The 14,188-nt window shown below is 43.1% G+C and overlaps 2 protein-coding genes across 2 annotated transcripts; both read left to right on the forward strand.

Annotated features, from left to right (window-relative positions):
• The first annotated feature begins 4,965 nt into the window (after positions 1-4,965).
• On the forward strand, positions 4,966-5,364 carry LOC119653011 (molybdopterin synthase sulfur carrier subunit). Its single transcript, XM_038057449.1, has one exon. The coding sequence runs from the start codon at positions 5,066-5,068 to the stop codon at positions 5,327-5,329; it is 264 nt and encodes an 87-aa protein (XP_037913377.1). The 5' UTR covers positions 4,966-5,065; the 3' UTR covers positions 5,330-5,364.
• On the forward strand, positions 5,346-6,933 carry LOC119653010 (molybdopterin synthase catalytic subunit). Its single transcript, XM_038057448.1, has 5 exons — positions 5,346-5,510; positions 5,649-5,940; positions 6,042-6,338; positions 6,400-6,686; positions 6,749-6,933. Exons 1-5 carry the CDS (start codon positions 5,382-5,384, stop codon positions 6,851-6,853), a joined length of 1,110 nt encoding a protein of 369 aa, XP_037913376.1. The 5' UTR covers positions 5,346-5,381; the 3' UTR covers positions 6,854-6,933.
• The last annotated feature ends 7,255 nt before the right edge of the window (positions 6,934-14,188 follow it).

Consider the following 14,188-nt stretch of genomic DNA (forward strand, 5'->3'; position numbering starts at 1 on the left):
TTCATCTAGGATGATATTGTGGCCGTAGCGCTTCGGTGATCAGCATCCGGACTCAGGTAGTCTGACGTATTTAATGTTAAGGTCTAGAGGGAGAAGATGCAGGAGTACATTGAGAGCTCCAGCAGCACCTGCACACGCAGTTCTTTGAATTCTATTGTATTGTATTGTTTCGTTCTATTGTACTTTTTGCTCAAAGCCTGCCATCATACTTTAACTCAATACTTCTCGAAACCTTCATGGATTTCTCTAGGACTTTAGGCTCTGTCAGCCGCACGTTTCTACTGCTTAAACTCATCTCACTCAACATTTCCCTGTCACTCAATACATGGCTTTCCCCTCTCGCTGACTGATCCAATAGTGTTTCTTTTGTATATTTGGTTCCTTTTGTTCTTGTTTTGATGTATCACAAGCGTCCATTCTAGGTGCTCTACTACGTTTATTCTCCATTAACAATCTTCCCTCTTTACTTACTTGCTATTACTTGATTTACTCCGACAATCATCAGCTCTTACTCTATGCATTATGTCCAAAAGGCTATGTCTCTCCTCAATCAGACTTAGACACCCTTATTAGTTAACAAATGCTACCTGGCAGGTGACTTTTGGCTCTTTTTCCTATCTCTTGGCAAACACTCCTTATCATATTTGAGCACCATCCAAGAACTGGCATTTTTAATGAGTCTACATCACCGAAAGTTTAGCAACTACCAGCGCAAATTGATGCCCATACTACTTTGAAAGCCGTTTTTTGTGCACTTCTAGAACTCTCTATTTCATATTTGAGAAGAAAGTTCAAAACAACGATTACATATCCAAGTCACCCAACACTCTCTTCCATTACGCATTAATTTTGTGCTTATAATTTGATGCTGAACAATGTTTTATTCTTGGGTCTCACTTTCATTTAAGTACTATAAATATCGACCTATCTGCTCTTAAATATGATTCAACCTAGATTTTTTCACTCCGCTTACGACTGGTTCCTGGCCTGTACGCTGACATAGTAGTTCTTCGAGATTATGTTGGATCAGAGCACCCCGATGATGCGGTACCGGCTTTCAAGTAACAATACCAGTCACTCTCCATGTGTTGCTTCCATACAGTAGCACAGAGAGAACTTTGACATAGCACGAGTTCAGCTTGAAGTTAGTGTAGATGTATCCGTATTCATAATTTTTAAACAAAGCAGCGAAGACAGCCCAGTAGAGCTATCAGACCCGAGTCTGCACGGGACTTTCTGAAGGGACTCTTGCCACGAAGCCTCACCAGAGGTTATCTGATACCATGGGAACCGGGATAGCCCTCTGTCATTATATGTCACAGGAGAACTCCGGGGGCATGTGCTCTCGGCCCGATTATTTGTGGTTGGTCCCCTTGTGAGAGTTTCATGGTGGCTGTGATTGTACCTATATCGCGGGCTCAGCACCATGTGGGTTCAAGCGTGAAGTTGTGCTGTACAACTTGGGCGCCGTATCCTTTGGTAGAGGCTTTAAGTAATCCTCGCATTGTTCGAACACGTAGCTTTCCATAAAGTCAGTTAGGTTTCAGCTGGCCAACACCGCATGAGCAATCAAATTGACCACTCTGATATCAGCGCTGACATCTTTGATTTGTGTGTTTGTTTCGTTACTTTTCGCAGGATTGGAGAACTGCGACCTCCTAAACTCAATATCAACCGCTTATTTGATGTAACTGTCGCTCGACAGTGAGAGAGCTATCTTGGTGATTGGATGGCAAATGTTCAGAGTAACCTGAGAATATCGATAAGTATTCGGCCACCATCAAAAACGTTCTTTCTTCGGGTCCTACACAGGTCGTCAGCCACATCTCGAAGAGGAATCATAAGATCTGGCTGACTGCAGAATCATGAAAGCGGATCAATGAGCAGAAAAGGTTGAAGACTTTAATAGCCACTGTGAGTGATGAGAGCACTTCGTTCAGAACCATAGCGGAGGATTGCGGACGTCTCCGGAAGAGCTCGTGGGGGGGGGGGGAAATGAGCTGAAGCGCATTTCAGGGAACCGCGAACGATAACGCGTAGGTGTGGTTGACGCGCTATACCCCACCAAAGGGTGAATGGCAACCATATTAAAAGCCAAGTTATCGTTCCAATTGCAAAACCGCACGCAAATCAGCAAAGTCTAATTTCCATAAAGCGAACTTTGACGGTCTTAACTCAACCTTAGATTCAATCAACTGCGATCACGTATTATCTAGCTGAACGTGTCATCAAGTTCATAGCATTTTTTACAGTATCCTTACCGATCTACTATTCCTTTGCATTTTTACTTCACCACGGGGATCCATAGAAGCATCTGCCTGCTGCACTGCTGAAGAAATTTCCGGCTTCTGAGAATAACATCGACCTAGCTCATTTCAAGGCTATGTACTTCATTGTGAAGTCCATGACTAAGAAAGCGCAAAAGCGATACTTCATAAGCGTCACACTCACTGTTTTCGTAATCCCACCCAATTTTTCCCCTCATCCACTGATTTTGCCTATGCCACTGCGAACTCCTCACAACAATCCGACAACATACTCTGTCATATTTATTTCCTCGACCCCTGTACCCTCTACGCCTATTCTAGGTGCAAACTGTTCAGAACATCTCGTCACTCCGTTTTTTACCCTTTCCTTGGAAATCTTCACACCAATATCTTTCTTCAAAATCCTCGAGAGAAATGCGTCAACGGCTTCGTGATCATCTTGTGGCTCTCTCCCTACCTATCAAATAGTTCCTGCAGAGTTTCTTTTCATGGTTACTCATTTCGTTCTTTTTTTCCTGCCTCTAGTATTCCCCAATGCAATTTACTTGGCCCTTTACTAGTCATATTTTTTTAAGGACCTTAGCTCCATTCTCATTTGCACGTGGATGCTTTATGCACGTAACTTTGAATTATTTGTTTTTATTTCGTCTCTGCTGGACTGTGTTCTTGCAGTCCAACTTTGATACTCTGTTCTGTTGGTGTTCGTTTTACAAGCTGACATTAAATATCAGCAAATGCCATTGGATGTGCTACTCGCTTAGTCCCTCGCCAAATTTCTTTTTCCTACTTTCTTGGTGGACGACCAATATCACTGCTGACCTCTTTTCAAGACCTGGGTGTAACGTTCGACGACAAAATTCGTTTCAGGTTTCGCTTCGTTGACATCATCAATCGCGCTTTCAAAATGTCTGATTTTATCTAACTTTCCTCCTCCGATTTTCTCTCAACTTAACTCTTTTTAATACTTTTCAATTCACTTATTAGAGACATCCTTGAATATAGCTGTTTAATATGGTCCTTTCTCAATAGTGGCTGTGACGCTCTTGAAACTGTATAACGCAAACTCAGCGAATCCCTTTACTCAAAAAGAACTTTCCACGTGCGGACTTCCTAGTCTTCAGCATTCTCAATTTCCTTTCCTTGCAACAACGTCGAATCTTTCTTGATATGTGTACCCTTTTCAAGCTCTGTAATTGCCTGATGGACTGCTCTGCTTCCTCGGATATTGACGTTTTTTAGTCAGTTTTTCAAATATTAGGTTGTTGCAAATGAAATGTCGGATTTTTCAATGAAGTGAAGTTAGTTATGATTTTAATGTTTAAAACTGCCGCAAGGTGACTCTGGTGGTATGGGATAATTGAGTATAAATAGTCGTTCGTTCGATCAAGGAGTCATTTCAGTTTCAATCGTCATTGAAGTTCCAAGTAAAACTCAAAGAAAAAAGCATGGAAGGGAGTCAAAAACGTCTACTTTTTCTATATGAATTTAAACTTGGTCACAACGCAGCGGAGGCAACCAGAAACATTTGCAGAGCATTTGGAGCTGACGCAGCAAACGAACGAACGACACAGCGGTGGTTCGAAAAATTCCGATCAGGCGACATGACCCTCCAAAGTGAACCTCGTGGACACCCAGGACCATCGATCGACAACGACGAGTTGCGTTTGATAGTGGAATCTGATCCCCGATCATCGATTCGTGACATTGCAGAAAAAATAGGCGTACACTATTCGACAGTATCTCGGCACTTACAACAGCTTGGAAAGGTGAAGAAGCTTGATAAGTGGGTTCCGCATGAACTCAACGAGCAAAACATGGCGCTGCGAATGGAAATATCCAGTTCTCTACTCAACCGCAACAGGAACAATCCCTTTTTGCGCAGAATAGTGACATGCGATGAAAAGTGGATATTGTACGACAACCGTCGCAGATCAGTGCAATGGCTAGATGCCGATCAGCCTCCACAACACATGCCAAAACCGAGCCTTCACCCGAAGAAGGTAATGGTAACTGTTTGGTGGTCTGCATCTGGAATTATTCATTATTCGTTTTTGGAGCGTGGTGAAACAATTAATGCAGAGAAATATTGTGCCCAACTTGATGAAATGCACGAGAAATTACGTGTTCAGCGGCCTAGATTGGTCAACAGAGATGGAGTGATACTGCTCCATGATAACGCCCGACCTCATGTTTCCAGAATGACGGTCCAAAAATTAAATGAATTACGATATGAGACTCTTCCTCATCCACCATATTCACCCGACCTCTCGCCAACCGACTACCACTTTTTTAAGCATTTGGATCACTTTTTGGCGGGGAAACAATTCAGCAATGAAGTAGCTGTCAAAAGTGCCTTTGAAGAATTTCTTAGCTCTAGAAACCCAGACTTTTACGAAACTGGAATAAATGCCCTTGTATCTCGTTGAGAGAAGTGCATTGAAGCTGCTGGTTCTTATTTTGACTAATAAAATTAATTTTCATAAAAGTTATAGTTTTTTGAAATTTTACTCAAATATCCGACATTTCATTTGCAACAACCTAATACTTTCATCCTTCCCCACCAATTTCCTGCTTTATCCAATTCATCCGGAAATCTGCTTTTCAACGGCTCCTCTAGCGACAAAATATCCAACTACAGTCGATAATATGATTTGACAGTCGGCAATTCACCGTGGTGGATAGCGCAACAGAATGGTGTAATCAGCTGGTGTTATTTACGTTCTCGGTCGGGTATCTCGTTTGCGGTGCTTCCGCGGTGTAGATGTGTTTCTTCATTCTGTGATGGCAGGTCTTAGATAATGACTCTTCCCGCCAGCGCTGTAGTGAGCATCGTGTTTTTTGCTAAAGCCCGCGAGTTGTCTGGTCTCTCGGAAGCCGAACTACGAGTTCCAGCCCATATTGCTGTGGAGGAGCTCCTGGCAATTATTTGCGAGAACTTCTCGTTGAACTCTATCAGGAGTAGTTTGTTCTTGGCCTTGAACGAAGACTACTGCGTGGATCCGGTTGTACAACTAAAGGACGGTGACGAAATAGCAGTTATTCCACCGATTAGCGGCGGCTAGAAGGTAAACGGTTCGGGATATTGAGGTAGTTGGTAGCTTGAGGGTGGCCAAGATGAACTTCGTTCAGCTAGAAAACAAGAAATTGGACGTGAATGCCATTAATGACCTCGTCGCTCACGAGTCTTGTGGAGCGATATCACTCTTCGTTGGAACAACGCGGGACAACTTCGAAGATAAGAAGGTAAACTCGCTTTAGTAAGCATTGGAATAACTGCATCATGCAGAGAACTGTAATTAGTTACGCTAACAGACTAAATATCAATTATCTTATTCACAGTCGTCATGCAATACTTGATCTAATTGTGGACTATTTGCTTAGGTTATCTCCCTTGAGTACGAAGCATTCGAACCGATGGCTGTAAAGAAAATGACTGCAATCTGCGAAGAGCTCCGAGCGAAGTGGCCCGACATTAAGAACATTGCGATCTTCCATCGCTTGGGGACTGTCCCCGTGAAAGAGGCCAGCGTCGTTATTGCGGTCAGCTCACCTCATCGCGAGACCAGCCTCCTCAGCGTGCAACATGCTATCGACATGCTCAAGTCCACAGTCCCCATCTGGAAAAAAGAACTCTATGAAGGCAACGAGGCAGCCTGGAAGGAGAACAAAGAGTGTCAGTGGCGAACAAATTAGTTTTAATTTCTTTTAGAAATGCTTTTATATTGTAAATAAATTCCCTGGTTCTGGAAGCAACTCATGCCTTTCTCATTGTAGTAGACACAAAGGAACCCGCGAGAAAATCAAAACGGCCCAAGTTGAATTTCGCCGCTTGCTCTATTGAAAATGCGCCTCTGCCAAAGAATCTAGTTCAAATCACGGCGGATGATGCCGAGGTATCGCGTCGAATTCACTGTTTCGTCGAGAAAAAACGGGAAGAAATAGATTCACAAAATATATCGTGTTTCACAGAAAAGCTTCCAACAGACGACAAGCAGCCAGTGGATGAGGAAACATGTGCCCGCGTTAACAGCACTGTCTTTAAACAGAAGGACTCCAATGGGCACCTGAGAGGTAAAAGTGCTGAAATGCAAATTACGATTCGCTGATTTTAAATTCCGCTACTTACTTTCAGTTCGACGCGTCCAGAACGAAATTGGTCCCCAAATAAAACCAGATTATGCCAGCACTTTGAATAAGCTGATGGGCAACACGTCGGCAATTCCTAAAATCAAACAAGAACCTTTCGAACAGGACCAACATGATGTGCCCCACGGACTAGAAGAGCGAATTGATAACATCGATCATTTTCTAGGAATAAATCCTAAGCCGGCTCCACGCAATTTATTTGAACGCGTTAAGAACTTGGAAGACCGCCTGCTATACTTAGAGTCGATTTCGCCAGAATATTATCACTTTATTGTATGCATTAACTTTATTGTGCAGTTCCTGGAATATGTGCTCAGTAAAAGTTTTAATTTCAGGGCGAGAAACCATCTCCGGATGTTATTAAGAAGCGGAAGAAGCCAACCTACACAGTAGAAGACCTAGACAAATTTATTGAGGATATGAAGAAAAGCGTTGTTTGACGCCAATTTAAATTGTTGCGAAGATAAATTTGTTTAATTTGATTAAATGTTTAATAAATATACATCGTTTGATTCTTTGACCTTTTGCTGTCCTTCTACGAAGCGTTGCTATGCAAAGGTTGGTTCATTTAAGAAGTGAAAGGACGCACGAGTGATGTCTCTGTCAAACGAACAACTCCCTCAAACTGCATAGATGCGGAAATCATGAATTCTTTTCGAAAATTATAACGCTTGTGCTGCAATCGTTAAGCTTCTTCCATGTGCTGCTGTGTGGCTAAAATTAGATGGTCATCTAAGGCTTACTTCACATAACTAATCATTAATTAAAGCAAATTCTTGTTAACTGACGCGCCTCCCCCTATCCAGGATGCCATGCAAGCCGTGCCCATTGGATAGTTTGCAGTCGGGGCTAACTGACTGTATTCGAACGGAGCTTCACTGATACCTAGTCGCCTCAGTAACTTATACCTTACCGTGCTACGGGGGCTATGGCACACGGGCCTCCTAACCCCATAATCATGAGAATCAAAAGAGTACCAGCAATAAAGAGAAAAAAAAACGAAAACCAATAAAGCTGGGCCCCGTACTGCACACAAACTGGTTCGAAATACTGAGAGCCAGGTGATTACACCCAAGAAGGGAGAAGTTGGGACGTCAAGCAGTGGATCCAAGGTTAACATTGGTATACTGCGTGGATAACAACCAACAAATGCCACTGCTCAAAAAGCAGGGACCAGCAAAAGGACGTCTGAGATAAACATATCAGACGTCAGGAAGGAGACAGGTATCAGTGGTGCAGGTGCTAAACGGTACCTGGGCTATCTTAATGAAGGTCTGAAACCAAAAGAGGCCCTTAAGAAGGCTCAGGATAGACCTAAGTCATCTCTACCGTAGCCGAGAAGTGGAGGAGCAGCAGAGATCAGCCCGCATGAAGGGAATGCTCCCAAAAAATCCAAATCTGAACCCAAGGGGGGGGAGAAAACCCGAGCAGGTCAGGGGTGAGGGCAGGACTTAAGAAGCCTGCCATTAGCTATGCTAGTGCAGTCAAGGGCACTCGAGTGGCCATACTGCCAAAAATGTTTCCCGAGCAAATACTCACTCGTGAGGAGCAGGAAACCATTGAGGACCTTGTCGTTAGGCAGATGTGCAAGGGATGGATTTTGAAACTTGTGTTCATCGGGATACGCTTTCCACCAGGCCTTATACTGGTGGACTGCGCGACGGAAGACACTGCAGAGTCGATTAGAACCATAGTTCCCAAATTGCCAGGCTGTGAAGAGACAGAACTGTCAACATGTGCTGGGGATGATATACCAGGAGAACACATGGTCAAAGTTTTTCTGCCAAAAGGCGCGTTTTTCTGCCAGAAGCAAGGTGGAGGAGAAGTATAAACTCCTCACGATGGGGGTAGATGACCGATCCCCGGAGAAAATCAAACGTCGGAGTTGCCATATCAACTACCGATTTGGCAACATACCTGTGCATGTGCACGGGGAAAAGCCGCGGAAAGACACCTTGGAGGAGACACCGGGTGAAAAGCATATCGAGGTCCCCGAAGAAGTCTCGAAAGCCATAGAGGCGGAAAGGACTGGATCAACCAGGGAAGTAGACCTGCTGCCCAGTGAAGAACAGTAGCCGGACGACCTAGACCTAGGACTTCTAGGGCTCAGGGTGGACAGCGACGCGCAGGAAAGCGCCATGTCGGAGGAGGAGGGCGATATTTCGATAGTGGCGAAGAGCTCCAAACAATAGCGGAGCCAATCGCCAACAGATAGCACAGCTAAACCTCCACCATGCGAAAGCTGCATCTGAAATAGTGGTGGCTCAGGAGTCTGCAAGTAAGAAGCATGCAGGTAATTTGGGACTCCTCTTGTGAAAAACCAAGAGCTTACATAATTCTTAAGCATAATTTAAAATAAATATGTCTTTCAGAGTTTCTGACCGGGAAACTTGTGGCTATCCAAGTCCAACCGGAAGCAGCACTCGAGAGGCAGTCGTGGTATCGCGATACTTCCCAGGAGACGAAATCCGGAACAAGTTGCAAAACTGGTGAAGTATTGTGAGAAGAGGCCACTACTTCTCGGCTGCGATGCCAACGCCCACCACGAAGTCTGGTAAAGCAGCGACACCAATCGAAGAGAGAGAGGTAAGTACCTTCTTGAATTTATTCTTAGCAATAAGTTAGAAATATATAACTTAGGGAACACTCCAACATTTGTGACCAGCATTAGACAGGAGGTACTAGACATAAATCTAAGAAATATTCCAATGGTCAGGAATTGGAGGGTGTCGGATGAACCCTCAATGTCTGATCACAGGATAATCAGATTCGACATTGAGGGTAACTCCGAAATAAAAAGAATAATATGGAATCCCATAAGAACGGATTGGGAATCCTATGCAACGCACTTGAGCAACAACATTGCCCACCTTCAAGAGGGCGGTGACATCAGGAGCGAACTGGAACTAGAAACAGTGGTGGAAAACCTCAACACAGTCGTCATTGACGCTGAGGCCAGCTGCCCGGCTAAAACAGTTAAGTCATCAAGGGATGGTGGAACCGGAACCTGGCCAGAATGAGAACAGAGGTACGAAAACTCTTCAACCGGTCAAAACAAGCTGCGGACTGGCAGAGGTACAAAAATGCACTGACTGCTAATAGCAACGCGGATAGGGAAGCAAAACGGAACAGCCTCAGGGAATTCTGTGAAGGGATCGAACAGATCACAAAAGCAACCAGGCTTTACAAGGCTATAGTCAAAGAGGGGACAATATTCTCTGTCTGTTTGAAGAAGGAAGATGGGACATTTACCGAGAATAAGGAGGACGGGGTACACCTGCTTCTCAGAACTCATTTCTGGGGTCCTACTCCACGGCGGCAGGCGACAACGTTCTGCCTGACACCCCAATAACGAAGAAAGGAGAACTGGAAACTAGCAAAAGAGGTATGTTCAGAAGCTAGGGTAAGGTGGGCAGTGGGAACTATTAAACCACTGAAATCACCCGGAGTAGATGGCATTTTCCCAGCACTAATCTAGAGAGGCCTAGGAATCATCTTAGAGTCTCTTCTAAGGGTGGTAAGGGGCAGCATAACCCTGGGATATATATCAAGGGCATGGAGACGGGCATAAGTGGTCTTTACTCCGAAAGCGGGTAAAAAGGATCCTTTTCACCTTAAATCTTTCACACCAATTTACCTAACATCGTTCCTACTCAAAACGGTGGAAAAGGTCATAGACAACTATATTAGAATTAACATTCTAAAGCGCAATCCCTTACATCAGTGACAACACGCTCACCCGGCAGGACGGTCAACTGAAACAAAAGAAATAGCACTGTGCGCGTTTTTGGATATCGAAAATGCATTCGACAACACAAAGATACAAAATGCCCTGAACCGCAAGGGAGTGGGAAATACCCTGGCTTTCTGGATGGGCAAAATGCAAAATGAATACTACTCAAGGCTGGCCACAGGGTGGGGTACTAACGCCGCCTATGTGGAGTATGGTAGTGTACGAACTCCTGGACGTTCTAACAATAACTGGAATACAAGTGCAGAGTTAGGCGGACGACATTGTTTTAATATGTAGGGGCACATATGAAGATATCCTATGTGATAGAATCCAAACTAGACTAAGGGTTATTAGTGCTTGGTGCAGGACTGCGGATCAATCCGGTAAAAAACACCATAGTACCATTCAATAGGAGACGTAAGCTTGATTACCTGAGGGCCATAAGATAACATGATATGGAGGTGGAACGAGAAACAGAGTTTAAATATTTGGGAATTACGCTAGACCAATTACTCTGAAAGACACATGTCAGAAACACTTGTCGGAAAGCCACGAGGACTCTGATGACTTGTAGGTCCATAGCAGGAAAAAAATGGGGTTGCAGCCCGAAGATACTACTTTGGATATATACTGCAATAGTAAGGCCAATGACTACCCACTGATACACACGCTCCAAGGCTGGCTTGCATGTGTATCAGTGGGGCAATGAGGACATGCCTAACGGCATCCCTGGAGGTCCTTCTGGGGTTAACCGCTACCCATATGCACATACAGATACAGGCAAGGAGGGCAATATTCAGGAAGTGGGGAGCTGCCTAAACCGAAGGAAGATTGATATTCTTTCTAGGCAGTATCCCGAATTACTGATACCAAGGGATAACATGACAACGAGGTTTCACTTCGATAAGAAGTTTGAAACAATATAAGCCATAGAGAGAGGTGCCTCATTTAATCTCCAATATAACTACAGGGGGCAGAACATTGCTATTCTCACCGATAGCCAAGTAACGATCAAGGCATTTAGGTCCAACCATGTGAACTCTAAACTGGTATGGAAATGCCTTGAGAGACTGAATACACTCGGCTCTTCCAACAAGGTCTGGATACTCTGGGTTCCAGGCCATTCTGGGTTGGTAGGCAACGAGGCAGCGGGCGAACTAGCCAAGAAAGGAATAGTGACGCCTTTACACGAGCCAGAACTCTTCTGTGGAATTGGAAACGGTTTCATGGCTATCACACTAAGAAATGAAGAGGAACGGTTGAGGGAACTATACTGGGCGGGCCTACCAGGGATGGAGCAGTCCAAGGTGCTTATTGGGGGATACGAACCCATGCGAACAAAGGATTGCATAAACCTCACCAAAAAGAACCTCTGAATCATAGCGGGAACTCTCACTGGTCACTGCCGGTTAAACTATCACCTAGGGAAGCTAGGAATATCTATGGACACTGCCTGCAGGTTTTGTGCAGAGTGTGATAAAACCTCTATACACGTTCTGGGATAGTGTCTGGCACTTGTGCAAAGTAGGTCGATGCATCTGGGAGAACACTTAATACCAGATGCAAACTGGAAAGATCCGGAAGTAGGGAACATACTAGAGTTTCTGACGGTTATAGGCTTGCTTGAGATACTATGATTAATAGGTACACTACAACCAGTAAAAGGGGCACAATAGTTCTTGAAGGATGCGGCACGACTTTCCCTTAACAGAATAATAATAATAATAATTAAAAATAGTAAATTTTACAAATTTACATACACATATAGGTGGTACTACAAATTCCATGTATAATCATTAAATTTTAATAATTCTTGCAGAATTCCCAGATTTGCACATTTTTAGTGCCTCAATAACTCCACTAGTTGTACAATCAGTGAATCTAGGACGAATAATCGAGTAAAAAAATAAGGAAGGAGCCAATGCTAACAACCGCCCATTACCCAAAGCACGTTGCATTCAGAAAAATGGCCGACGAATGACGAAATTTTTTTATGTTGAAAATAAACTCAATTTAAGCGAAATCGGTAACGACTTCAACATTACCCAACGAAGTCAAAAGTGCTCCATATTAATTTCAGTGTTCGTTAATTCAGTTGTTTACTTGAGAACCACTTCAACGTCATACTCCTCTTCGGCTTCAATGGCCTCTCTCATCGCTGAAAAAATTACAAAATGGATTTTCACGGAAAAATAATGACCGTGAAAAATTATAAACAACTGGATTGCTGGTTTCCCCATTGATTATTCTCTCGCCTTAGTAGCAGATTTTATGTACATCACTTAATTTTTCTTCAGGATCCCCTTCAGCGTAAGAGGGTGGAAATCATCCATTTCGTCCTGTCATCGAGTTGTAACTGGATAAATGGCGAAATCTACTGAAATTCTTTGAGGAAGTTTTGTTTATGTTTTCGGCCGCTTTGGGCTTTCAATAGACATTAAACCGCTTTAAGATTTCATGAACCAGGATTGAACTTAGAATTAACATGTTACGGCCACTTGTATCAACAGTTGCTGGGGGGGCTTCCAAGAAGGGGGTGTAGGTCGTAAGGGTGAGCTAAAAAAGTGATTAATTTTGTGAATCGATTAACTGTGAAGAGGGAAAGTGGTTTAGGTTCTATCGCTTTTTTTCATAGGACCAGATGCTGTTATTGTTCTTTCGAATAGGATTAATGGAGCAGATTGTGTTGTTGTAAACAAATTTACAGAGTAAACAAATTCACGGAGTACTTTATTTATTGTGGGTTACTAGGGTTGAAAGCTGAATTCTTTATACTTTTCAGGTTGATTTAGGGGTGTACTTTGAAGGGAAAAACAAACAAGATTAATTTTGTAGAGGTTGAATGTCTAGGAAGTGGGATAGATCTCACGTTATTTTTCGGTCTGGTTTTGGAAATGGTTGAATATGATTCATGGATCTTAAGATAATCTTCTAAGGCTGGACGAGGAACTTTGGAGTCCCTGGCTCTGCATATTGTTGCAATACTTGGACGTAAGCGTAAAAACCTTTGGCTTCCAAAATCCCCTTTACTAATAATTCTTGAGTCTTCCTTGTTCTAAACATTCATACGAATTACACATACTATTCCTGTTGATTCGTATCACTGGATTGCGTAGCGTTCAATAAAAACCCGTTCTATAAACTTTATAGAAACGTTTTATTTCACACTTATGTTAATATATTCGAACTATGCTTAAATCCGACGCATATTGTTCTAACTCTGGAACTGGTCTGACTCGAGAGGCCGATCCCCGGTCCTTCATTACTCGGTGAACATTCTAAAAAGGTACTAGAATACTTTGCTAGAAACTATTCTGACACTTTGACATGGAATTTCTTATTGGCACTCTCGTCATCTGTTATCAAGTATTCCTACTAAATACTCGTTCTACTGTTATACAATTTTGGTGCCTTCTCTAATTTTTAATATTACGATTTTAATCAACGTCACAAATATTTTTCCAAAGTGATTTTCGTTACAATATTAAACTATTCTTTCTTTTTGACTCATTTCAACTTCCTGATTTAAGCTCGTTTTTACATAGATAGGACGCAGGTCAACAACGATAAAATTTTGAAGATGCCATCATTATCTTTATTCTAAGCAACCAGCAAGGTTTGGGGATTTTGTGGAAACAAGGTGAACGATGGAGAGGGCAGCTCTTAGGATTCTAAGGAATAAACTAACTTTTTGTTTGAAATAGTGTCAGGACAGCGTGTTTCAATGACAATGTGAAGATAAATGCATTTTCAGATTTTAGACAAGGCGGCGAAGGCAGATCTAGTGCTGTTAATGTGTCGAGCGACATCCAGTTCGGTGCCACCGTGTCGGCAGAAACCACGCACCTAAATATATAATTTGATCATCGCTTTCGATGCTCTGCCTATTAGTGCAGATAGGGAGAGCAAGATGATCTGTCAGGCTGAGAGCCTTGTTTTTGTTGGTATTTATTTTCATTCCTACTCTACTTGCCTCTCTTTCCAAATCTAGAGCCATTTGGACAAGGTCCATGATCTGGCGAGAGAGCAAATAGATGTCATC

The sequence above is a fragment of the Hermetia illucens genome, chromosome 3 (genome assembly GCF_905115235.1).
Source record: "Hermetia illucens chromosome 3, iHerIll2.2.curated.20191125, whole genome shotgun sequence".
Classification (NCBI taxonomy): Eukaryota; Metazoa; Arthropoda; class Insecta; order Diptera; family Stratiomyidae; genus Hermetia; species Hermetia illucens.